The following is a 27,767-nucleotide window of genomic DNA, read 5'->3' on the forward strand; positions in this document are numbered from 1 at the left end:
TTGTAAGGATAACAGGCCTGCTTTGTTAACTCTCTTCTGCAAACTAGGATATACTGGTAAAGGAAAAGAGCAAAGGGCAAGTAAATAATTGTTTGTATCCTCGCTTTCATTCAAGAAATAAGGGGAGATGAGTACGTACAGGTATCTACTGGTTTGTATAAAACACACACATGTACATGTAGGAAGAATAAAGCATAAATGAATGGGTTTGGCTACTTATAAGAAGCCAGTGGGAGCAGGGTAGAGAGAGTAGGAATAGGACAGAAGGAACAAGAGGAAGTGACACTTCTCTGAGTACATCTTTTTGTATAATTTTGAGTCTGTTCTTGAAAAATAACTAATTAGACAACCTGGGTGTGAGGGGAACCCAGAATTGAATAAAAACTCTTAACAAATAACTCTTAACTGTATTACAAATGAATAATGAAACCACATTAAGGGAGGGGGGGATGAAAAAGAAAAGTAACCCGAGTACCTTTGGGAAACAGTATTTTAACTGTACTTTTAAATCTAAATCCAACAAGGCCAAATTTTTTTTTTTTTTTCTCCCTAAGAGTGAGAGAACAAGCAGGCAAGCATGTAGGGAGGGCGGGCAGAGCTAAAGGGAGAGAGAATCTTAAGCAGGCTTCATGCCGAGCGCAGAGCCCAGTTTGGGGCTCAGTGACCTGAGATCATGACCTGAGACAAAATCAAGAGTCCGACACTTAACCAATTGAGCCACTTAATTACTAAAATTAAGTTGCCTTAATTTTAGTAATTTGTTTTGCACAGGGGTGAGGGTTAGCAGTTCCTGAACTGCTGTAGTTATGTTCTGGGATTGAGCAAATAGGTAAATACTGTGAATAATGAGAGTGAACCAGGTTTCTCACTAACAAAATGAAATTATAGATGGGGGGTGGGGGTTGAGGACTAGAATGAATCCTATGGTGTGAAACTAGAACTGGAGCTATCAGTATGAACTTCCAGTTTTTAATATATGTAGATAGATAAAGAAATGTACTTAAATATATGAGTATGTGAGGTAGGATCTAGATCTAGTGGCACCTCAGCAGTGAGCACCCAGTTCTGGGTTCCTAAGTAACATTTTCCAATTAAAGGAACCAGGACTTTTGGGGGAAATGTTTTAGAGGCTGGCACAGAGGAAAATACAAGATGAGCTAAGAACGATTTATGGTTAATTGCTTAGAAAATTAGGAGACATAACAAAAGGACCCAGGAGCCAACTTGAAAGAACTCCCAGTGGCTAAGACTGGGACAATTTGAGCTTAAATAATGATGATAATGAATTATAACCCAGAGAATAAAGCAAGTATCATGAGCCCATGTTGATATAAAATAATTGAATAAATAACTTGGAAAAAGAAAGCTCTTAAAGAATTCTAATTCATGGGACGCCTGGGTGGCTCAGTTGGTTAAGCAGCTGCCTTCGGCTCAGGTCATGGTCCCAGGGTCCTGGGATCGAGTCCCGCATCAGGCTCCTTGCTCAGCGGGGACCCTGCTTCCCCCTCTGCCTCTGCCTGCCATTCTGTCTGCCTGTGCTCGCTCTCTCTCCCTCTCTCTCTCTGATAAATAAATAAAATCTTAAAAAAAAAAAAAGAATTCTAATTCATAAATATAAAAGGAATCATGGAAATAAATCTCTATTGGGCAACCATCACAGTAATAGTCATCTCAAGCAAGAATCCTCAATGGATGTTAAAACTAATGGCTAGAAGTTTAAATGAGAAACAAGTATTTACATTGTCTCCTGATACCTCCGCCATAAGATACTTAGTAATTTTATAGTAACAGAATCATTACAAGGTATACAAAGGAGAAAATAATCACAGTGGAGAAACCTGACAGACACCACCTGAACCAAGTGTTAGAAGTTTGGCTCCAGAGGTTTGAGAACACCCCCCTCCAAAGCTATGTTCCTCTTGAGAGAATCCACCAAGAACCAGCATCACTTCTGTGAGATTCCTGCCTCCAAAATACATAATCAGAATCTACTGATGAAACATCAACCCAAATCAAGGGACTTTCTTTTCAAAATTGTCAAAGTCACAAAGATGAATATCTAAAGAACTATCTCAGTTTAAGGGAGAACTTAAGGAGACATGATAGCTAAAGGTATCATGAGAGCCCGGATTGGATCCAGGTCCTGAAAAGGGACTTGGGAAGCCATTAATAAGATTTGAGTAAATTCTGTAAATATTATATTAATAATAGTTTACTGGCCTTAATAACTGTATGGTGGTTATGTGTAAGATAGTAGCATTAAGGAAAGCTGGATGAAGACTACAGAAAAAAAAATTTTTTAAAGATTTTATTTGTTTATTTGACAGAGAGATCACAAGTAGATGGAGAGGCAGGCAGAGAGAGAGAGGGAAGCAGGCTCCCTGCTGAGCAGAGAGCCCGATGTGGGACTCGATCCCAGGACCCTGAGATCATGACCTGAGCCGAAGGCAGCGGCTTAACCCACTGAGCCACCAGGCGCCCCTACAGAAAATTTTTTGAACAGTATTTGCCAACTTTTAAAATTTTTTTTATACATCTGAGGGAAATTACCTCTGAATTGTTAAAAAAAACATTTAAAATTTTTAAATATAATAATGGTAAAAACAACCAAAAAAAAAAAAAACTCTTTTTGTTTAAGGGAAACAGAATTTAAATCAATAGATTTCTAGGCCAGTTTAGAAATAGGTTAGGTTGTGTGGGGAAGTCCTGTTCATGAAGAGACAGAATGACTGAATGTCAGGAATATAGCAGAGGGGATCTAGTTTGGATAGGCAACCTGAGAGCTGTTCTTTTCTCATCCCAAGGTTCTGTGATTTATTTCTAATAGCCTTCAGCAGCATTCCACAAAGTTCTTTTCCTTTGGCTATTCTTCATCTCATACCAGCAAAGAGGCCCAGCTGGGCACTGCCGCAGGTTTGTAGCACAGTGAATACTCAAAGATTACCACTTACCCACTGCTCTCTCTTCCCTCTGGACCAAAATCCATCAAGACAGGAAAAGTAGTGGCTTCAGCCACCTAGGCTTCCAGGGCATACATAGTATGTATCAAATGAATTTAACAGTCCAGTTTCCTTGGTGAACTTCCCAGTTCAAGGAGAAGGACAGCACTCATTTTTATAATTAGAAGTTTGCACTGGTTTTAATTCACTTGTTTAATTCATTGACTTGTTTAATTGCATTTGAAGTCGTTACAGGTTTTTGTTGTTGTTAAAAGAAAAAACAATATCTTATTTTATGAAGTGGGATTTTTTTTTTTTTTAAAGATTTTATTTATTTGTCAGAGAGAGAGAGGGAGAGAGAGCGAACACAGGCAGACAGAGTGGCAGGCAGAGGCAGAGGGAGAAGCAGGCTCCCCGCTGAGCAAGGAGCCCGATGTGGGACTCGATCCCAGGACACTGGGATCATGACCTGAGCCGAAGGCAGCCGCTTAACCAACTGAGCCACCCAGGCGTCCCAAAGTGGGATATTTTTAAATGTTGGTGTTAACTTTTTTTTGCCTTTTTAAAATTGTGATAAATGCACATAACATAAAATTTACCATTTTAATCATTTGTGCATGTACAGTTCAGTGGCATTAAGCACATTCACACTGTTATATAACCATCAACACCATCCATCTCCAGAACTATTTTCATTTCCCAAGCTGGAACTCTACCCATTAAATGCTAACTACCCATTAGACCCTCCCTTCAGTCCTGGCTACTATCATTCTCCTTTCTGTCTATGAATCTGTCTACTCTAGGGACCTCATCTAAGTGGAATTATACATTCTTTGTCCTTCTGTGACTGCACTTAACTTTTTTTTTTTAAAGATCCACTTAAAAAAATTAAAATGTTCTTACCATGAAATACTTCAGTCATTGAAATGCTTCAGTCATGTAAAGGGAAACTGACAAAAAATAATTCTTTCCTGACTTAGGATTGTGTCAGAAAGGCATAAAAGCTTACAACTAATAATTTGATGCTTTGATCAAGAAACCACTTTGTTACTGAGGAAGAGAGAAGAAAGACAAAAAGGAAGGAGGGGAAAGTATCAGAACAGACTCAGTGGCAGGGACAGCTGCAAGAGCCAGACTGAATGGTGAAAGAGAGAATTCAGTTCAGAACTCAGTTGTCGGACAAAGGTCGACAACTCTGGTGCATAGCGAGGATGTGGACAATGTTAGTGTTATTTAAGAGTAAGATAGAGATGAGAATGTGATACTCCATGTAGATGATTTTAACCTTGAAAACTCTCTTTATTCAGTGTGTGGTTGGTCCCCCCGCCCCCCAACATATGCTTGTTCTTTGTTTTTCCTGGTGCTTAGATATTAGCTGTAGGGTGTTTAAGGTTTTTTGGTTTTGGTTTTTTTTTTTTAAGATATTACTTATTTATTTGACACAGAGAGAGAGAGAGAGACAGAGAAGGAACACAAGCTGGGGGAGTGGGAGAGGGAGAAGCAGGCTTCCTGTCAAGCAGGGAGCCTGATGCGGGACTGGATCCCAGGACCCCAGGATCACAACGCCAGCTGAAAGCAGACGCTTAATGACTGAGCCACCCAGGTGCCCCAGGTGTTTAAGTTTTTATGTATTTTACTTTTTTTTTCCCTCTCATAGTGGTTGAGGTGCCTGGGTTGAATATGTTACAAAAGCTTTAGTTCCAGGATATGATACTTTATTTGTGCTCAACACAGACATAGGAAAAAAAAAAAGTTCTGATCATCTGTTATCTGTACACATGAAGAGTCATTGTACACTTTTGACAGATATATTTGAAGCTATCTGGACAGGGGACATCAAATAAGGATGCACAATGGCTGTTGATCACTTGAACCATGTTATGCTGTTGGAGAAACTTTTTTTTTTTTTTTTAAAGATTTTATTTGTATATTTGACAGAGAGATCACAAGCAGGCAGAGAGGCAGGCAGAGAGAGAGGGGGAAGCAGGCTCTCCACTGAGCAGAGAGCCCAATGCGGGGCTTGATCCCAGAACCCCAGGATCATGTCCCGAGCCGAAGGCAGAGGCTTAACCCACTGAGCCACCCAGGCGCCCCAAGAAACTTGTTTTTTAATGCCATGTTCATCAGACCCAAACTTGTGCAATTTGTGTGACTTCACTTAAATGAAAGTCCACTGAAGTAAATGCCCATTAAACTTATTTACATCTTACTCTAAGAGTCTGTGATCCTACACGAAATTTGCGGTTGAGTGTAGGAGCTTGCTATTTGCTTGAAAGGATATCTTGGTGGAAAGAATTCACTTTTGGTGATTTAAAGGTGGAAAAAGTCTGAACCTCATGCTGTTACTAGTAAAGCTGGTGGCCATAACCTGTTCTCCAGGTCTGCCAGGGCACTCTTGTCCCCACAGTGATGGTTTGCCCTCTGATATCTTATGATGTTAAAAGTGACAGAGGGGTGCCTGGGTGGCTCAGTGGTTAAAACCTCTGCCTTCAGCGCAGGTCATGATCCTGGGGTCCTGGGATCGAGCCCCGCATCGGGCTCTCTGCTCAGCAGGGAGCCTGCTTCCTCCTCTCTCTCCCTGCCTGTCTCTCTTGCCTACTTGTAATCTCTGTCTGTCAAATAAATAAATAAAATCTTTAAAAAAAAAAAAAAGTGACAGAAAATTGCCCTAAGCACAAAGGGCATATTGCTGAGACTAAGATAGAACTTTCTCCTAATTATTAGAAGAGTTCTCATATAATTATTGGGAGGTGGGATTATTATCAAATGCCTCTCCCAGCTAAGGTGATCAGTGCCTTATTTAAAGTTACCAGTTGTTTCCCTGAATTGAAATACGTGAAGGAAAATTCCTTTTTAAGCTCAGTAAGGATGATTTACAGTTACTGTTCAACAGCTGTTCCTTTTTTTTTTTTTTTTTAAGATTTTATTTATCCATTTGACAGAGAGAGATCACAAGTAGGCAGAGAAGCAGGCAGAGAGAGAGAGAGAGGAGGAAGCAGGCTCCCTGCTGAGCAGAGAGCCCGATGCGGGACTCGATCCCAGGATCCTGAGATCATGACCTGAGCCGAAGGCAGCGGCCTAACCCACTGAGCCACCCAGGCGCCCCTCAGCTGTTCCTTTCTAAATACGCAAGAGACAGGAAACTCAAAGATCCACCTAGAGATACAAAAGTTTCTTTTATTTTCAAAGTATTCTTCACTATGAACATGATCATGGCTATTTCCATAAAGATCAGGTAGTAGGAAGAATCTCATTTGCTCCATATTGTTGCCCTGTCATTGCACACTTCAGTGTACAGACAGTCCCATCTGAAGATGGGGTGGTCACTGACCATCCTTACTCATCTAGCTCTGCCTCCAGCTCAGGAAGCTCAGGTTTAGAAGAGTTCAGTGGAGTCTGGTTACAAGTGGGGCTCACAGCTCAGAGATAAATCAGGCCCTGAAGAGCTTGTAACTTACCACGTGTAAAAAGCTGAAGAATCTGATTTATATTTATTTTCTTCTTTGAAACATTTGTGTTCTCCTACTCTAAACTAGTCTCACAGGAATGAATCAGAGAATTGCATCCTTTCCAGGACATAACAACTTTTAATGGGAAATAAGATCACAGATGAGCAGTAAGAATGGTTTTTCAAGACCTTTCTAAAATCTGCCACAACTTTGAAGTATCAAAAGTTGATTTTGATTCTAAGCATTTGGCAAGAGCATGGTATATTGTATATGCAAGGCAAAGAATGTTTACTGTCGATTTGAAAAATGAATTGTTAATGTACCGTGGCAATTCTTACTCTATACAGCTAACAGCATATTATAAACTATAGCAGAGGGAAGGAACCATGTGAACTTTCATCTTGGAAGTTGATTCATTCAAAACAGATTTTGCAGAATCTAGGTGGAAGAGAAAATGTTTAGACTCCACTTCTAAAAATCCTGAAAGTTAGAACATTTAGCCTATAAAATATTATAGGAAAAGGAATTGATAAATTTCTGCAAGTGTTTATTTTATGACTATCTGACCGTGATGGGGTTGGGAGAATGACAGGATCATTATGCTCCATGTGTACTGCTTGCAGGTGGGCTGTTCTGTTCTGTCAGCCGCACTTGAGGCCCATACTTTGTAGAGCTCCCATATGATATGGAGACGACCCACCACTGTGGTGGTGGTTGTTGGGGGTGGGAGGTATCTCACATCTGACCTCAGCCTCACACTCTGTTTGTTTTTTTTTTTTCAGCACAGTCAACTTCTTATCATATTTGAGACTTCAAACTTTATATGGTCTTCTTAACTCAAAACCTTTTAAGAGAAGTCAGCAAGGCAGAAGGAGAGGGGATTCACTTCCTCTTAGCTTCTGCTTCTCTCCTTCCCTATTACAAATCATGACAAACCAAGAAGAAGGGGACATGGCTGAAGCAGTTGGCTTGGCACTCCACCAGGGTATTTTGAGTCCTCCAATTAAGAACCTTAGAGTAACAGGTGGAGCAAAACTAAAATTCCAGGAGCCCCTCACAGAGCAGGAGTCTGTATGGTTGATTGTACAAGCTTGTTCTTAGTGCTAATACGTAGGAGTCCTAAGGTTGGAACAGAGCCCTTTCTAACTCCTCATCCCATAATCTTTTACTCCAACATTCTGCCTTTTCCATAAAGTATTAACCTGAAAAAATAATTCTTTTTTTTTTTTTAAAGATTTTTATTTATTTATTTGACAGAGAGAAATCACAAGTAGATGGAGAGGCAGGCAGAGAGAGAGAGAGGGAAGCAGGCTCCCCGCTGAGCAGAGAACCCGATGTGGGACTCGATCCCAGGACCCTGAGATCATGACCCGAGCCGAAGGCAGCAGCTTAACCCACTGAGCCACCCAGGCGCCCCTGAAAAAATAATTCTAAATAGCATCTCATGTCACATTCCAAACATTCAGCCTGAGAACTGGAACAGCAAGAGAAATACCATTTTGGAGAAAGAAGCAAATGTAACTACAAATAAAGATGTTTCTGTAACTTCTTATTCTGAAGTAATTTGAGACTTACAGAAAAGTTGCACAAATAGTACAAAGAATTCCCATATACCCTTCATGCAAATTCCCTACATGTTAACATTTTTCCACTTTTGCTTCCCCCCCCCCGAGTAATTTGGGAGTATAATTGCAGACACGATGCCTAAATATTTCAGTGTGCATTATTTCCTAGCAAAAAAAGACATTGTGATACATGATCACACGGTACCTTAGTCAAAATCAAGTAGTTAACACTGATCTATGTATTTTTATTTAATCGACAGACTATATTCAAGTTTGGCCAGTTGTTGCACTGATGTGTTTTGAAGCAAAAGTAAATTTTTTGGCAGGGGGCGGTCTAGGAAAAACCTAGGATCACTTGTAGCATTCAGTTGGCATGTCTCTTTAACCTCCTATAATGCGTAACGGTTCCTCAGCCCATGACCTTGACACTTTTGAAGAATACAGGCCATTTATCTTGTTGAATTTCCCTCTATTTGGATTTGTCTGGACTTTTCATGATTAGATTCTGATTATGCATTTTGGCAGCAGGAATCCCACAGAAGTGATGCTGGTTCTTCTTGGTCCATCCTCTTAGGAGGCACGTGGCTTTGGGTTGCTTCATTCCTGGGAGGTCAAGTCTATCACTTGGTTCAGGTGGGGGCTGCCAGCTTTCTCCACTGCAGTTACTATTTTCCCTTATGAAATTATTAGTTATCTCATGGAAAGATACTTTGAGGCTATGTAAATATTTCTGTTTCTCATTCAAACTTTTAGCCACTAGCTTTAACATCCATTGACGTTTGTTGGTTGAGATTATTATTACTGTGGTCACCCAGTGGTGATTTTCTAATTCCATGATTCCTTTTACGGTAAGTAAGAGCTTTCTCTTCTCCTCCTTTGCAGACAAGTTCAGTCTGGCATCATGCTAGAACTCATGCTTTGTCAAACATGGTAGTGTTACTGTAAATTATCTGGGAGATGCTTGTTTTTAAGTTCATGCCTTGCAAAAGTATTCCACACTAAGAAAATGAAAAAATAGTCCTTCATATGAGATAGTCCATGCTGTCAATTTCAGTGGTGATGTTTTATTTCTGCCTGTCTCCACCAGTTCTTGCCACTGCTTTTATCTTCCCTCTCCGTCCTGGGTTCTGTTTCCACGATAGAACTTTGCTTAGGATACAGATGGCTTTTGCTAGGTTTTTGGGTTTTTTTTTTAAGATTTTATTTATTTATTCGACAGAGATCACAAGTAGGCAGAGAAGCAGGCAGAGAAAGATGGGGAAACAGGCTCCCTGCTCAGCAGAGAGTCCAATGTGGGGCTCAATCCTAGGATCCTGAGATCATGACCTGAGCCGAAGGCAGGGGCTTAACCCACTGAGCCACCCAGGTGCCCCTGGCTTTTGCTAGTTTTGAGTTTGTTTGAAGTGCTATAAAAATTACCAAGTTATAGTAATGATACCACTATCCATGAATTTAGATATGTACCATGTCAGTATCTTGCACTTAGCAATTAAATCAGTATGAAAAAAAAACTTAAATCTTGGGGTAGGGTAAGAGAGGTGACTCAGAAGGAGAGCTTAGCATAAGCAGCGATCTTTGTTCTTTCGGCATCTCCTAGCTGGTAAACTTTCCTTCATGGGGCTTGAAGCCATTTGCTGCCATGACATGCACGTTTTGCTGTCACCCCTCCCATTTTTCTGAATTTGTTCTGTAGGAGAAAACTGGTTGTCATTGATGGTCTTCTTCTTTGCATGCTCTTCCTCCAGTGAAGGGAGATGAAAAGAAAAAATAGCCCTTCTAAGAAGTTTGGAAAGAAAATGCATACATGATCTCTAGAGTGGTTGAGGATTGAGATACATCCACTTTGGATGTAAATGGATGAAATTAAGGTTACATTGCAGCAATGTGTTTCTTTATTCAGAAGGTATTTAATAGGGTCAGCATTTTAAGCCTCTGTTATTGTCCAGACCTTGAGAAACTTGGCTTTTCAAGCTCAAATTCTAGAGAAGAGCAGTTTTTATTGATTTTATTTCTTTAAATTTGAGGTTTTCTGGGGCACCTGGGTGGCTCAGTGGGTTAAAGCCTCTGCCTTCGGCTCAGGTCATGATCCCAGGGTCCTGGGATTGAGCCCCACATCAGGTTCTCTGCTCATCAGGGAGCCTGCTTCCTCCTCTCTCTCTACCTGCCTCTCTGCCTACTTGTGATCTCTGTCTGTCAAATAAAGAAATAAAATCTTCAAAAAAAAAAATTTGAGGTTTCCTTCAGTTGCCAATCTTTGTGACTGCTAGCAAAAATTTATGACTACTAGTCATAAAGAAGTTTCTCAGATGGTAATTTGCATTCATGGTCAGGTATCTCTGAATCCTCCCTGACCACTGGATTTTCTTCCTCCAGGAAGACCTCCTGATGCAGTCAAGCAGAGAACGTTTATGCACGGGCCTCCCTGAAGACTGTCTAAGAAGCAAAGGTATTTATTTTTCTCCAGTCTTTTCCTTTTTCTACTTATTACACACACTGTTTTAGTTCACGGTTTCTATTTTGCATTGGGAATGCAAGTCCCTGCCTTGCAAGATGGACTTAACTGTAGAAATTCTTGATCTTGCCGACAGACATACTTGAAGACACTTAGTATTATTGAGCAGTGCCTGAGATTTTCTTGTGTTTTTTTGGTTTTTGTTTTAATTTTTTCAACTTTCTAAAAAAAGATTTTGTTTATTTATTTTTGTTTATTTTTTTATTTTTTTAAATATTTTTTATTTACTTATTTGACAGAGAGAGATCACAAGTAGGCAGAGAGGCAGGCAGAGAGAGAGGAGGAAGCAGGCTCCCTGCTGAGCAGAGAGCCCGATGCGGGGCTCGATCCCAGGACCCTGGGATCATGACCTGAGCCGAAGGCAGCAGCTTAACCCACTGAGCCACCCAGGCGCCCCTGTTTATTTATTTGAAAGAGAGAGCACGCAGGCAAGCATGGGGAAGAGGAGAGACAGAGGGCTAAGCAGATTCCCTTCTGAACAGGGAGCCCAGTGTGGAACTGGATTCCAGGACCCTGGGATCAAGATCTGAACTGAAGGCAGACACTTAACCAACTGAGCCACCCAGGCACCCGTCTTTTGTTTTTGTTTCTAAGTAAACTCTACCCCCAATGTGGAGCTTGAACTCATGACCCTGAGATCAAGAGTCACATGCTCTTCCAATTGAGCCAGATAGCCACCCCGAGCAGAGCCTTGGTTTTGACAATAGTTTGCTTCCCCCTTTTATATAATGAACCCCTATTGATGTGAAATCTTTGATTTTATAAAACTAAACTGCCTGTTCGGAAAGGTTAACATGAATGGGGAGAAATTGACCGAGTCCAGTTCAGCACTGTGGAGTGCATCCTGTTTCTGTTCACCTGGGCAGGGATAGGAGAAAGTGTTCACTCCAGGTCACCTTGAAAACCGTCAAAGCATTTTCATTTCCATTGCTTTGTATTGTTCCTCAAAATAATGAATAGATATAGGCATCTGAGATACCACCTTTAGATTGATTGATTGAGGAGAAAACTGAGACCCAAAGAAAGAGTGCTGAGCCAAGATTTTCTCCCCAGGCTGAAAATAATCATATGTAACTTTAGAGAGGACTCTGTGTATGTATTATGCAATTAAAGTTAAAAATACGGAGTAATCAAAACCACAAAAAAAGGAAAATAGAGCAAGTATGTTTAATTATATGAACATTTTGTTACTTTGATAAAACATCATATTTGACTCTCTGCTTCTTGGCAGCCCAGACAGAAAAGGAAGCACAAATTGTCCTTAGGAGAAAGGGCACTTGTCCCAGTTTATCACCCTGCTTCCTGCTGCTGGAGATTTCCTCTGTGGCTCAAAGGCTTGGCTGTCCAGTATAGATTAAAACTCTGAAGATGAGAAATGTCCTTTTGTACATGTCTCACCCAGTTCCTAGGGCCTTACTTGGGACCATTTTAGCCACCCTCCCACCCCCCACCTCAAATATCTTTTTAGGAGGGCTCCAGTATTGCTGTATTGAGTCTTTGGTGTATTTGGTATATTTTCACCCACATACCAAATATACCAAAGACACTTTCACTTAACAACTGAACTGACCTTTAAACAGAATTAGGGGGTGCCTGACTGGTTTATTTGGTAGCGCATACAGGTCTTGATCTCAGGGTCATGAGTTTGAGCCCCATGTTGGGCATAGAGATTACTTAATGAAGATAAATAAATTAAAAAACACGCAAAAAAATGGGTGCCTGGCTGACTTGGTTGGTAGAGTAAGTAACTCTTGATCTCGGGGTTGTAGGTTTGAGCCCCACATTGGGTGTAAAGATTACTTAAAAAAAATAAAAAATCTTAAAAAAATAAAAATACTGGGAAAAAATAAAAACAAAAACAAGAGAAGAAAAGAGAATTCTTTTCAGTGAGGAAATCTGCCTTCTCAGACTTACCTGGTTACTGTCCACCAAAAAATCTGGTCTACATTGGACATGGATAAGATGAGCTCTTCTGAAAAGTACTCACAGATAAACTACTTTGTGACATTTTTCTTCCTGAGTTAATACCATTCTTTAATGACTTAAATTGGGAATATGGTTTATTTTTCTTTCCCCAAAGCCATGTGCAAGGTTCTCAGTTTTAGATGGAGAAACTTGAAAATAGCAGCTCTACTAGAGTTTTTAGTAGCAGTGACCTAGTGTGCCTGTCTGTGATGTGTTCTTCCATTCAGTCCCCAAAGAGCCACGCGAGTTGTCCCTTTGTTGCACAGGAGGAAACAGGCTCTGCCCAACCAATCATTCAAGCCAGAAAGAAAGTTCTATGAAGGCAGGTCTGTGAAAGAAATGAACACACAGGCTGCCACCATGGATTTCAGTTAAACAAGTGTACATGCTGTATTGTCATGTGGCCAGCATCTCAGCTCAGTTTGCCAGGTTTAAAGTAAAGCATTTGGCAACCTGTCATTTACTATTTCTTGGAGACTTAGTGGTGCACTGCCTCGGGGGTCCCCAGCTGCAGAATTTTCACTCTGCCCCAGATCCTGGTCCCACACATTTTAGAGGTAGATCTTCGTGATAAAAACTAGTATATCCTTCCTACTTTTGTTTTATTTATTTATTTTTTTTAAGATTTTATTTACTTGACAGAGAGAGATGACAAGCAGGCAGAGAGGCAGGCAGAGAGAGAGGAGGAAGCAGGCTCCCTGCTGAGCAGAGAGCCCGATGCGGGGCTCGATCCCAGGACCCTGAGATCATGACCCAAGCCGAAGGCAGCGGCTTAACCCACTGAGCCACCCAGGCGCCCCAGTGTGGCTTTTCTAATTTGGCTTTTTCACCGTAATTCTGTTTAGTATTTTATAGAATTGACATTATCAAGTTTTTGTTTGTTTGTTTCTGTTGTGGTTTTCTCCCCCACAAGTTCCCTGTAACAGGCTTGGTTTGGGAAGTTTATGACTTAATTCCCAGAGTAGCAGTCTCCATGAAGGCTTATTTAGTAATTCTCTGAAGTAGGAGAGTCATAAGAAATAGGAAGAGCATTTGAGGGAATACATTATGATGCAGAGGTAAAAGCAGTCAAGGAGGGAAAAGATACCTTGTGTAATTTTTGGAACTAGGTAGTTTGAACTATTTAGAAGAATTCAAGTTGAAACTATCTTTCAAAGCCCTCTATGTCTGTCATACGATTCAATTAAGCATTTTAAGTAGATGGAAAGAACCCTATCAATAAATTTCTTATGCTCTATATTCATCTAGATTATTGGAGTTTATTGATTCTTTTTATATATATATATATATATATAAAATTTGGAAAGAATATTTCCTGTTTATATTCCCTATTTATGTCATTGTCCTCCTATAATTTATATTTTAGGGGGGGAAAAGTTGAAAAATTAGCCAGTACCACTCCCATTTAATAGACAACATGAAAGAAGTGCAGACCTTTTGGGAACTGAAAATTTTTTTATTTTTATTTATTTATTTATTTATTTGTTTGTTTGTTTGTTTTAGATTAAGGTGTAGGAGCCCTTGGGTGGTTCATTCAGTCAAGTGTCTGCCTTCAGTTCAGGTCATGATCCCGGAGTTCTGGGATCAAGCCCTGCATCGGACTTTCTGCTCAGTGGGGAGCCTGCTTTTTCCTCTCCCTCTACCACTTCTGTGTTTGTGTTTTTTCACCCTCTGTCAAATAGATAAAATCATTTTTAAAAATTAAGGTATAACTTAACCTACCCTAAAATTCACACTTTTGTTTGTGTGTACAGCCCTGTGAGTTTTGACAAACACAGTTGTGTGACTCACCACAATCAAGATACAGAACATTTCTATCACCCCAGTGATTTCTCGCATTTCTTTTATAGTGCATCCCTCTGGCCAGCCTCCGTCATTAGCATCCACTGATCTTTTTCTGTCCGTATGGTTTTTTTTTGTTTTTTGTTTTTTGTTTTTTTATTTATTTACTTGACAGAGACAGAGAGATCAGAAGTAGGCAGAGAGGCAGGCAGAGAGAGAGGAGGAAGCAGGCTCCCTGCCTCACAGAGAGCCCGATGCGGGGCTTGATCCCAGGACCCCGAGATCATGACCTGAGCCGAAGGCAGAGGCTTTAACCCACTGAGCCACCCAGGTGCCCCCAGTGTGGCTTTTCTTTTCTTTTCTTTTCTTTTTTTTTTAAAGATTTTATTTATTTGTCAGAGACAGAGGGAGAGAGAGCGAGCGAGCACAGGCAGACAGAGTGGCAGGCAGAAGCAGAGGGAGAAGCAGGCTCCCTGCCAAGCAAGGAGCCCGATGTGGGACTCGATCCCAGGACCCTGGGATCATGACCTGAGCCGAAGGCAGCTGCTTAACCAACCGAGCCACCCAGGCGTCCCTCTTTTCTTTTCTTTTTTAAGATTTTATTTATTTATTTGACAGAGAGAGATCACAAGTAGGCAGAGAGGCAGGCAGAGAGAGAGGAGGAAGCAGGCTCCCTGCTGAGCAGAGAGCCCGATGCGGGACTCGATCCCAGGACCCCGAGATCATGACCTGAGCTGAAGGCAGTGGCTTAACCCACTGAGCCACCCAGACGCCCTGTCCGTATGGTTTTATGTTGTCCAAAATGTCCCTAAATGTAATCATAGAGGAGAAGCCTTTGAGTCTGGCTTCTTTCATTTAGCATAGTGCGTTCAGGATTCATCCATACAGCTATGTGTATCAGTACTTCATTGCTTCTTCTTGCTGAAGAGTATCCTGTTGTCTGGTTCTATCACAGCTTGTTTATTTCCCATTGAGGGAAATTTCTGTCGCAGCTTGTTTATTTCCCACTGAGGGAAATTTGAGTTTCCAGTTTGGGCAGTTAGGAATAAAGCTGCAGTGAACGCTTGTGTACGAGGTTTTGTGTGAACATGAGCTGTCATTTCACCTGGGCAAATACCTAGGCGTGACACTGCTGGGTCATTTGGAAAGTGTGTTTATTTTATAAGAAACTGACAGTTTTCCAAAGTGGTTGTACCCTTTGGGACCAATAGTATATGAGTTCCAGTTAAGGAGTTGAATCCTTTTTCTTTTTCTTTTTAATTTTATATTTATTTGACAGAGATCCTAGTAGGCAGAGAGGCAGGCATAAAGGGGGGGGCGGGGAGCAGGCTTGCTGCCGAGCAGAAAGCCCGATGTGGGGCTTGATCCGAGGACCCTGGGATCATGACCCTAGCCAGAGGCAGAGGATTTAACCTACTGAGCCACCCAGGTGCCCCTTGAATCCTTTTTTATTGTTAATTCATTCGTTTGGAAAACCAGATGTTTGTTGGTCAGAGAAGCTGGGGAGGTGACAATAGCTTTTAGGGTTGTCTGCTATACTCCTCCCTGTAGGTAGTCTTTGTGAGTCTCCACACAGGAGAGCTTCCTTTTATAAGACATTACAATATTGCTAACCCATTGCACATCTTTTTAATTTTTTATTTATTTATTTTTTTAAAGATTTTATTTATTTGTCAGAGAGAGAGAGGGAGAGAGAGGGAGCACAGGCAGACAGAGTGGCAGGCAGAGGCAGAGGGAGAAGCAGGCTCCCCGCTGAGCAAGGAGCCCGATGTGGGACTCGATCCCAGGACCCTGGGATCATGACCTGAGCCGAAGGCAGCCGCTTAACCAACTGAGCCACCCAGGCGTCCCTGCACATCTTTTTTAAAACGAGATGTAGGATGTGCCAAAAACGGATGTCTTATTTATTTATTTATTTTAAAGATTTTATTTATTTATTTGACAGACAAAGATCACAAGTAGGCAGAGAGGCAGGCAGAGAGAGAGGAGGAAGCAGGCTCCCCGCTGAGCAGAGAGCCCGATGCGGGGTTTGATCCCAGGACCCTGGGATCACGACTCGAGCCGAAGGAAGAGGCCTAACCCACTGAGCCACCCAGGTGCCCCTGGATGTCATATTTAGTGTCCATAGTCTAACCACTTAATGTTTTGATTTAGGAGAAGGTTTTGACAGAAATGCAATTAAATCTTTGTCAACCTCCAGCATGTCTGTCCCCAATTATGGTTATATGGTTATATGGAAATAACACCTAAAAAAAGATCTTTCAGTTTTCTGATCTTTAATCTTTAAGTTTACTTCTATTTTTACTTATATTTTACTTTAATCTTTAAGTTACTTGTAATTGGAGTGTAAGCACTTTTTAAAAAATAATTTTATTGAGATACAATTTATGTACTATAAAGTTTGCCCATTTGAGGTATACAGTTCAGTGGTTTTCTTCTGTACTTAGAGCATGTAACCATAACCCTAATTTAATTTTCATTACTCCCACCTTGTTTGTATCCATTAGCATTCATTTTTCATTCCATTCTTCCATACCCCCCAACCTTTTCCAGCCATTAATCTGCTCTTGTAAATGAGACCTGGTATTTTATGACTGATCTCACTTGGCATAAAGATTTTTAAGGTTCATCCATGATCTAGCATATATAAGTACGCCATTCATGTTTATGGCTGAATAATATTCCATTTATCCATTTGTCTGATGGACATTTAGGTTGTTTCCACCTTTTAGCTATTATTAATCATGCTGTTGTCAGCATTTGTGTATAGATTTTGTGTAGACATAAATTTTCAGTTCTCTTTTTTTTTTTTTAAGATTTTTTTTATTTATTTGGGGCATCTTGGTGGCTCAGTCAGTTAAGTGTCTCCCTTCAGCTCAGGTCGTGATCTCTGGGTCCTTCGAGCCCTGCATCAGTCTCCCTGCTCAGCAGGAAGTCTTCTTCTCCCTCTGTTCCTCTCCCTCCCCATGCTTGCTCTCTCTCCCTCTCTCTCAAATAAATAAATAAATCTTTTTTATTTATTTTTTTTTTTAAAGATTTTATTTATTTATTTGAGAGAGAGAGAGACAGTGAGAGAGAGCATGAGCGAGGAGAAGGTCAGAGAGCGAAGCAGACTCCCCCATGGAGCTGGGAGCCTGATGTGGGACTCGATCCCGGGACTCCGGGATCACGCCCTGAGCCGAAGGCAGTCGTCCAACCAACTGAGCCACCCAGGCGTCCCAATAAATCTTTTTTAAAAAGAGTTGGATGCTTAACCAACTGAGCCACCCAGTTTCCCCGAGATTTTAGTTTTGATGAAGTCCAGTTTACCAGTCTTCTTTTTATCACTGCTTCGGTATCTTAACTAAGAAATCATTACCAAAATCATGAAAATTTACTCTTGTGTTTTCTTGTAAGGCTTTTATACTCTCAGTTCTTATATTAAGGTCTCTGATCTACTTTGAGTTAATTTTTTTGTATGACGTGAATCAGCGTCCATATGTGTTCATTTGCATGTGGATGTCCAGTTGTCCTGGAGCTATTTATTGAAAAGCCATTCTTCTTGGTCTCTTTGTCAAAAATCAGTTGACTGGCTCTAAATGTTTGAGTTTCTTTCTGGATTCTCAGTTCTGATTTCCTTGCTCTTCATGAAATCCATCCTGTGTCAGTGCCACACTATATTACTGCAACTTTGTTTTTGAAATCAGGAAGTGTGAGTCTAACATCTTTGTTCTTTCTCATTCTTTCTTTCTGTCCTTTTTTTTTTTTTTTTTTAAGATTTTATTTATTTATTTGACAGAGGGAGCACAAGCAGAGGGAGTGGGAGAGGGAGAAGCAGGCTTCCCTCTGAGCAGAGAGCCCAATGCAGAACTTGATCCCAGGACCCTGGGATCATGACCTGATCCGAAGGCAGACACTTAATGACTAAGCCACCCAGGCACCCCATCTTTGTTCTTTTTCAAGAGCATTTCAGTTGTTATGTGTCCCTTGCATTTTTGTTTGAGTTTTAGGTTTAGTTTGTCAGTTTCTGCAAATGTAAGCACTTTTTAAATTGTTAATAACCATTTAATAAAACAATAAATCTAGGGCCTTCAGCTGAGGTCATGAAATCCCAATGCTTGTAAAATAGGCCCGGACTGGGGCACCTGAGTGGCTCAGTTGGTAAAGCAGCTGCCTTCAACTCAGGTCATGATCCAAGGGTCCAGGGATCTAGGCCTGCATTGGGCTCCCTGCTTAGTGGAGAGCCTTCTTCTCCCTCTCCCTTTGTCTCCACGCTTGTGCTCTTGCTGTCTCTGTCTCTGTCGAATAAATAAATACAATAAAATCTTTAAAAATAAATAAATAAAAACAGACCCATACCTCACAAAATACATGTTTTACCCTCCAGTATACCTAAATACTTCTTTTTAATATGCCACATTTTCTTTATCCATTCATTTGTTAATGGATACTTAGGGTTGTTTCCATGTCTCACCCACTGTAAATAATGCTGGAATGAACATGGGGTGCAGATATCTTTTCAGAATAGTAATTTCATTTCCTTTAGATATATACCCAGAAGTAGGGTTGCTGGATGGAGTATATCTAATACTTTGATCAGCTTCCCTAACCTTCTTATTCTTCATTCAGACAACATCTATTATGTACCTGCTGTGTGCCAAGGTCAGTGTCGGGTATTCAGTCCACAGTGATCATTAAGGTCTTGTTTCTGCCCTCAGATAGCTCCAGTCTCACAGAGGTGATATATTAAACAAATATTTGAGAAACAGTATCACAGAGGTTTTAGTAGAGATCCTGTACAAGGGAGTGGAAGCCCAAAGGAGTTCCTAGCCCTAACCAAGTGTGAACTCTAGCACTTGACTCACCTTTACAAGTCCTGCAAGGGGATACCATCTTTCTCCCCATATTAAAGGAGAGGACTGGGTCAGTGTTCCATAGCCTTTAGAGAACTTTCTTATAAACATAATTGCCTCAAACTCTCCTTTAAAATTCTTCGACATTTCCAAGTCAACATGGTTAATTATAATCAAGTAAAAGATTGGTAGAGTATCCTTTTGCTTTCAAGCTGTACACAACCCCTGTTTCCCACCCAGCTTTCAGTGTTAATACCACCTGAGAAGCAACTGTTCCCCTGCTTCCCCCTAAGACTCTCAGCTAAGTTGAGAACAGGTGTTCTTCTAGGAGGTAAGGGCTCTGAGGTGGAATCTTGCCTTAAGTGCCTTGCACAGTAGTGAATACTTTAGGGATGGGTGAAGAGTTTGGCAGTTTTCTTGAGCAGATAAAATGAAGGATTTTGACTAGGATGGTGCTCGACCAGCGTGGAAAGGACCGGAGTTTACAGGAATGGCTTAATGCCATACTGTCCAGTGAAGAGGTACACTAAACCATTTGGGGTAAATGCACTTAGAAATTCATGAATAGGTAGGGTTATCTGCTATGATGTGGAAAGTAAGCTAGTTTCAAAAAGATAAATATTGTGTGGGCCATTAGGATTTCAAGGCCATAATAATTCAATAATTGGAATTTGTGCAGGCTTGTGGAATCCAGTATGTATTTATACATCTAGTATTTGTTGACTCCCAGTATTTTTAAACACTGTGTCCTGTCCTAGCATAGTTATTAAGTTTATCATTTTAACTGTTCTCAGGTCCAGTAAGATAAGAAAGAAAGCAGAACAAAGGAAAAGCACTTTTTCTTTAAATGGCAGGCACTGTACCAGGTGGTGTTTTACATGTATTGTTTAATTTAATCCTCAAAGTAGCACTGAGGTAAGTGTATTTCATACCCTCTTTTTCAGAGGAGGAAACAAACTCAGAGAGGTAAGTAAGATCACAGAGCCCACCTGCCTTCAGAGTTGCTGTTCTTTCTCTCAGAATTGCTGCTCTCAGTACCAGTTGAGAAATGGATAGCGAAGCTCTAGAAAGACAGTATTCATAGCATTTGTTGATTTGACCTAACCATTTATTAATTCCCCAGATTTATTGAGTGCTATTTTGTACTGGGTATTATGCTGGGCAATAGGGAAAGGAAGAGACCAAGACAAACATGATCCTTACTTACAGAGTTTATATTCTAGTGAGAATTAGATCTTAGGTTGATTTGGTTTTAGCTTTATCTGTTTAGTGCTCGTATTTTGTTATATATATGTGTGCATGCAAATATACATATATGCATATGTATGAGTATATCTGTGTTTTCTAAAAAGAAAGTAAGGATGAAAAACTTTTTATATATTAACAAGTTTGGGGAACTTGTTTATACTGCATCTTTTACCTAGGTTTTCAGGGACACTGTATAGTAATACTTCTTTATGAATTACATTTACCTTCTGCTTAAAAAGGTTTTTTATCTTTAATGTTTCATAATAGAAAATTTTTAATTTATTGAAAAGTGGCGAGTATACTAAACCCACATGTATCTCTCACTCAGCTTTCATAACTAGTCTTGTAGGGAAGCAGTTACTCTAAGTAATTCAGTTCAGAACTAATATTTAACTTATACATTTATTTTACATAGATTTTGTGTAAAACTGTTCTTTTACAAAGAGGTAATTTATTTATGTCTCAGTATTATTCAAGTAATAAGAAGATGCTCATTGAATAATATAAGATGTTATATTGTGGGTCTGCTTTATTAATCTTTTAAAATGGAAACTTCTTAAGACTCTGGATTACATGTATGTCTCCATATTCAATTGTCCAGATAAGTAAGTACATTTAAATAAGTAATACTTAGAGAAAGGCAGTTGTTCAAAATTAGGCGAGTATACTTTTGGCCCTGTGTCGTATTTTGCATAAAAGAACAAAACCAATGGTACAATGCACTAATTTTATAATTTGCTTTTTGAGTTGGATCTTTTTTATTGCTATTGATCACATAATTAAATTTATGAAAGTGTAGCTAATTTTTTTAAAATTGCATACTGATTTGGATTTCTTTCTCTCGTGCAGAAGGAAATGTACAAATTACAACTGGAACTCTTCTAAAATCTACTGAAGTACAAGGTATAAAGGTCAATGGTACTAAGACGGATTATAATGAAGGACACAAGAATGGCAATGTGAGTAAAGGTCTCTCAGCTGGGTGCAGCGAATACCCAGAAATAGACAAAATCATGGCCAGTGATGAGGTTTCAGAAACCAGCACATTAGTTTCCCTAGAGCCTTTAACCTTTGTGGACCCTGGATTAACAGAAGCAACTTCTAAAGAAAAAGAATGTGAAGAATTAAAAACTTGTCCTTCTTGGTTGTCATTGTTACCAGGGAGCAGTGCCATTTCCAAAGTGGACAATGGGAAGGAAGAGGTGTGTAAGTTAAACCTTGTCTGTGAAGCAGATGACAATCACCAACAGATTCTCAGCCACCATAATGAAAAACACAGTTCTGCCCATGGCAGTCCCAAAGCCACGAGAAATGTAATTGTTACAGAACCCTTAGGAGAAAACTCTGGCATTTCCTATTTCTCTTCAAGTTTGTCTGGTCCACAATCCAGAACACCATCCTTAGAAACATGTGGTTTTAAAGGTGATGGCTTGCCAAAGGGATGTGCTGAAAAGACAGGCAGTTCCTGTTTTGATGGGGACGATCAAAGCAAGAACGTGGCTACTAGAGAGGAAAATGAACAGCTTTTGAACCCCCAGAGTGAAAGAGGGGAACTCTTTCTTGTTAACGCCAGGCAACCAGAAGAGGATGCTAGCAGTCATTGTCCTGGTGAAAAAGAGACTGTTGCCTCCCCCAAAGAGACTATCAGTGGTAACTCTTGTGTTCAAGGCAGTATCCAGACAGACAGGTCTAGTTCTTCAATGCCTGGTTCTTTCACTGAAGCCACGGAACAAATGTTAAAAAAAAATGATCTGAAAATCACTCTAGACACTCAAGGTAGCTTGAAAAACCATGAGGACCATAGAGAAACTTCTACTGATACGAGCCATTTAGGCAAACACTCTGAAGAGAGCAGCTTTTCCTCCTTAATGCCAATTAAAGAGCCAGAACAGACAACCACTATAGAGCCCAGAACGATAACTGAAAAGATTTACTGTAAAGACTCTAACTCATTCCGCTCCCAGAGAAATCTGGAAGGCGACACCCAGTTAAGTGAAGCATCATATAATGAATTTCTGATTGAAAGAAAATCCCTTGTGAGTTTAATGTGTGAGGACCAGATAAGTCCTGTGAATGAGGTGTCAAAACCCAAGGAAGATACTGCTCAGTTACCACCATCCCTAGAATTTGATTACAAACTCAAGTCAGAACAAGCTATACAGGCTGCACAGGACGATAGTTCACATTTAGATGAACAGAACATTGCCTGTGAGATGAATGAACTTCCTTGTACCAATGAACTGGTTGTAAACAAAATAGAAAGTGAATGTGTTTTAAATCAAGTGCCCCTTAATTCTCAAGACCACACTAAGTTGCCAGCTCGAAAAAAGATGCCTTTAGCAACAAGTGAGGATTCCCAACAGAGCCATCACCCTCCTTTAGAGGATGGAGCAGATGTCATTGCTGACACCCAAATCATTTCCATGAAGACAAAAATGAAAGATGTCTCTCCATCAGGTAACAAAACCTGTGGTGCCTCATCAAACAACCCCACCTTAAACATCAAACCAGGAAGTCTAGAAAGAAAAAGTAAAGTGACTGATTCTGGAATAGTCGATCTACATTCCAGACTTCCCTCAAGTAAGAAAGAATCAGCAGGCTTGCCTGAAGAGGTCTCTGTTATGGAATGTCATAGTGTTCAATCTCAGGATCTCTCTAGCTGTCCTTGTGTAAGTAAAAATGCACAAGAAGAGAGTATGTGTTCTGCTTGTGCTGCTTTTGAGTCCAGCAGAATCATCACAAAAGTTGAAAACTCTTTGATAACCAAGTGTGAAGATGCATTTCAGCTTAGCAGTCACCACTCACAAGGAAGAGAAGACTCCACAGAAAGTAGCACCCACAAAGTGAGTTATACTTCGGAGGGAAGTGAACTTTCTGGGGAAGAAACTAAAGGAGATAAGATGAGAAACAGAATGGCAGTAGGCATGTTAAATAGTGAAGCTTTAGACAAGGCCATTCCCCCCACTAGTCACACCCAGCCCAGTGAGGAATGGCTAGAAGGAAAGGAACAGGATGTACCTAAAGAGACTGTGTTTTGCAAGTATAACATCTCTGACTGTGCCACACCAGAACTAAACGTACCTGCAAACATTCCAAGGCCTGAAAAATTGTTGGACCAGTGTCTTACTATTATGTCCTCCAGTTTCAAAAACAGGAGCCAAGCAGTTGAAACTCTTGATCAGAAAGGAGATGAAGTCCTTAACCGCCAGCATAATCAAAATGGACCAGATGAATGCAGGAATGAAGATAAACCAGCTAAGGAGACACCAGATGGTGAAGAGAGAGAGACTGTCATAGCACCTAATAGAGACGTAAGCCACAACCAAAAGGATCTGCTAGTTGGTTCAGCCAGTAACAACCCATTGTCCAGTGGTAGTTCAAAGAAAGGCAATTTGAAAGGAGACTCTCAACATATTTCTGGTAGTGAGGAGTCCGCAGATGACATGCTAGACATCATCCACACGAACTGCAGTAAAAAGTCTACAGAAGGCATGTTAGACTTCAGAGCATCTAGTACTCTTGACAGTGGTGCAGGGCAAGATAGACTGAGGTTACAGGAAACCTTGGTGAGTACTCTGTCTCAGAGAGGAGAACTGAATGCTGCATTTATCGGAATGATTGGCCAGGACTCAGATTTCCCAGATGCTACGTCCTCTACAGGGCAGCCTCTGGAAATTAAAAAATCATGTGAAGAGAAAGTAAGCAGATCATTAAAAGATTGTGAAATGGAAGTGTGCCCAGACTCTTGTGCCCATGTTATAGAGTCTGTTGCAGATCATGAACCAAATACAAGAACACTGGATAGAGTAAATGTGTCCTTAAATTATATTCATCATGAAGAGCAAGTTAAAGAAACATCTCTTAGAGAAATAGAAGAAATGATTAAAGGATCAAGACTGGAAATAAATTCTGAGTTTGATAAGGACAGTACCTTTGGAATTTCCTCGAAAGAGTTGCTATCTTCTGGATGTCCAGATGAGAACCCTGCTCCCGTAGGGAGCCTGGAATCCATTGAGATAATGCCTTCATATCTGTCTTCTCACAAAAATTCAGAAAGTAATGTTAATAGTGAAGAAACTGACCTGGAAAATCTTTTTAAACCAAAAGATGGTGAAATGCTTTGTGAAAACGTGGGGCATCACACCGTCCTGCTTGAGACGAAGGAAAGAGCACCAGGAGATGGGAGTAATTCTAGTGAAGGAGTCAGAATAGACGTTGGTGTGCAAAATTTGTCTTTGACAATAGAAACGGGAACTAAATTGAGAGGAGAAAAAACTGAAGAACATCAGAGGGGACCCGTGGGTCACTTAACTGTCAGCGAAGAGTCTGAGGAGATGATTACCAGAGAAGCTGGTCATGGTGATAAAATAAGAGAGACCCCCTCTAAGTCCCAGAAGATGCTTGGTGATGAAGAGCAGCAAAGGCAGAGGGCTTTGGACTACATGTTGCAGAATGAAGAGGAATATATACATCAAAAAGAAGTACACATGATATTGGAACAATGCACATCATCTAACATGTTATCAGATGAGTTGCAAGATAAGAACCAAGCTAAAGATTGCAAAGGTGGGTCCACCATGATGAAGGAAATCACCCTAGCAAAGCTGGCCCAGGGCAGCAGAGCTGCACAGTTCCAGAAGTTGGAAGATCCAAAGGAGGAAAGCTTGTGTTGTCCACTAAAAAGGGCCATGGAGTCGTGCACAGGTCCTTGCCTTCATGGTGCCCCTCAGAAAGCACAAGGCCCCGATTTTGCTGGGTGTGATGAAATACACGGTGCCTTTGGGAACACTTCATATCAGAAAAGAGTGCTTCCCTTAAAGAAGCAGCCCCATCGAACATGTAAGAAAGTTTCCTGTCAGGAGCAAGTCAACATGGGGAAAAAAACAAGTAAAATCAGAAGCTCTGCCTTTTTCAAGAGTTCCTCTGAAACTGTCCCCACAAAAGCACACAGATTTCTCAGTTCATGTGCCGTGCCTGCACCTGCACAATTGGAACATGAAAGAGAACCAACCAGGAGCTTAACGAGCCACATACCAAAGCAGAAGGCGACTCCATGCCATTCCTTGAGGAGCCTGAATGTTAGGAAGCCTACCAAAGAATCAGCCTTACTTAGCAAGCTGTCCATTCTTGCCTCCAGACTGGTCCCAGCCACAAAGACCCAGAAACTAAGATATCGGCGGTGTTCCTCTGAACTTCTTCCAGTGGCTAAAAGCTACAAGCGGCTCAGATACAAAAGGCTTCTGGATGGATTTTCATACAATACAATGCAGCTGAATCCCTATTTGGCAGCTGGTGGATGGGATAAGAGACCTAACAGTAAGCCCTTGACACTTTATTCACTCGAAGCCATCAAAATGAGCTTCATAGATTTGAGCAACAAGGTGCCATCACTGCTGTTTGGTTCGGAAATTTTCCCAGTATCTTTTCACATGAAATCAGGCTCTGAGTGCATGACCGAGTCCCCAAGGACTTTTCCTGAGCACTGTGCTCCAGCCAGGCTCGCCTTAGGAGAGGCCCAAAGGTGCCTGTCTCAACCTCCCAAGTGGACCTTTTCTTTTTTCTTGTCCCACAGTTGTCCTGGGATGGCCACATTCAGGGAAGACACTGGCCTCCGTGGTCAGGCATGTGCCCAGGCTCCTTCACAGTCTTCAGGTCCTCTCCAAGACTATGGAGGCACTGCCATAGTCCAGACCAGAGCAGGCTGCTCTGTACTTGGCCTTCACACACTTCTAGCACTTTGTTCTCCTGGATGTTACAGAATCTGGACAAAAAAACGGAGCTTCTCTAGTCACATGCCTACCATGCAGAGGCTCTTCATGACCCAGTTTACACAGGGCTTAAAAGGGTTAAGATCTCCAGCCTCCATAGCAGACAAGGTCTTCTGTTCTCTTCCCTACTCGGTGGGCCGAGTGCTTTCCATTTGGAGCCAGCATGGGCCTTCTGCCTGCCCCTTCGAAATCTCTACTCTTCATTCCACTCACAGCAAGCAGCAGCCAACTCTGAGCACCATGAGCAGGTAAAATCCATGTTTGCTTTTCAACCTCTGGGGAAAGTTGAGGGCTGGAAATGCAAGGCTATTTAGAGTTCTTGTGTCTGCATTTTCTGTTTACCTTGACAAATCTCTGCTGAGAAAATGTACCTGTAAGTCTTAAGTATTTTTACCATTCTATGTTCTGTCCATGTCATTCGCAAACCATCAAATTTTTTGAATCTCTTCTATCCATGCCCCTGCCTTGCAAAGAGCAAACACCATTACAGGTCAAAGACTTAAAAATAGTGACAAACAGGGGCGCCTGGGTGGCTCAGTGGGTTAAGCCTCTGCCTTAGACTCAGGTCATGATCACAGGATCCTGGGATCGGGTCCCACGTCAGATTCTCTGCTCAGCAGGGAGCCTGCTTCACCCTTTCTCTCTGCCTGCCTCTCTGCCTACTTGTGATCTCTCTCTCTGTGTCAAATAGATAAAATCTTTTAAAAAAGAAAATAGTGACAAACAATGGCTTCTAACTATATCTTATTGACAAAGTGTTATTCAGTCAGCAACTGATTTGATGTTTGATATATAAAGGATACAGAGTAAGTACTTTTTTTTTCTTAAGATGTTATTTATTTATTTGACACAGAGAGCACAGCATAGGGAGCGGCAGGCAGAAGGGAAGGGAGAAGCAGGCTCCTCACTGAGCAGAGAGCCCAACACAGGGCTCAGTCCCAAGACTCTGGAATCATGAACTGAGTTGAAGGCAGACAACTTAACCGACTGAGCCACCCAGGCACCCTCAGAATAAGTACTTCTTAAGTAAATAAACTAATTATGTAGGCATCACCAAATCTAGTTCACAAACCTTTGGATTTCTCCCTGGAGCAGAGTCTTCAAAGATTGACATTTACATACTATAGTTGTACAATTCATAGAATTTTAAGTGAGCCAGAGAAGAGGAGTTTGACTACTTAGAATAGTTGTAAATCATTTCACCAATATCATTTTACCTTCTTTTTTTTTCTTTTTCTTCTTCTTTTTTTTAGATTTCACTTATTTATTTTAGAGAGGGAGTTGGGGCAAGAGGGAGATGGAGAGAGAAAATCTCAAGCAGACTCCCTGCTGATCCCAGTCCGTACATGGGGATCAGTCCCACAACCCTGAGATCATGACCTGAGCTGAAATTGAGATTTGGACACTTAACTGACTGAGCCACCCAGGTGCCCCTCATTTTACCTCCTTATAAAAATAAGAGGAAAAAGAATTTGAGAGTTAAATTCCCTAAGATCTGTCTCAGATATAATAAATCCTTCTATTTGTAATCCCTCAATAGAAACTGAACATTTTTAAAATTATCTTTCATCGTTGCTATAATTTAAAAACTCAGCACCGTCAAAGCCTTAAAATTACAAATAGCCTGGAAGAGGCCTTGTTTTTTGTGTGTCTGTGCAGTCTCTTGTGCAGAATCATTCTGTGTCACTAAAATGCTATCTGATGCAT

At 40.9% G+C, this 27,767-nt stretch overlaps 1 protein-coding gene across 5 annotated transcripts in view; it reads left to right on the forward strand.

The window, feature by feature from the left end:
* The window catches only part of PRR14L (proline rich 14 like), a 62,826-nt gene that overhangs the window by 13,765 nt on the left and 21,294 nt on the right, over positions 1-27,767 (forward strand). For all 5 annotated transcript variants that reach the window (XM_044243855.1, XM_044243850.1, XM_044243852.1 and 2 more), the window contains 2 exons: positions 10,327-10,399; positions 21,142-26,308. In XM_044243855.1, coding sequence (XP_044099790.1) covers positions 10,339-10,399; positions 21,142-26,308 — 5,228 coding nt within the window. In that variant the 5' untranslated portion in view covers positions 10,327-10,338. The remainder of the gene's footprint in view (positions 1-10,326; positions 10,400-21,141; positions 26,309-27,767) is intronic.

This window comes from Neovison vison, chromosome 3, assembly GCF_020171115.1.
Source record: "Neovison vison isolate M4711 chromosome 3, ASM_NN_V1, whole genome shotgun sequence".
NCBI classification, from domain to species: domain Eukaryota; kingdom Metazoa; phylum Chordata; class Mammalia; order Carnivora; family Mustelidae; genus Neogale; species Neogale vison.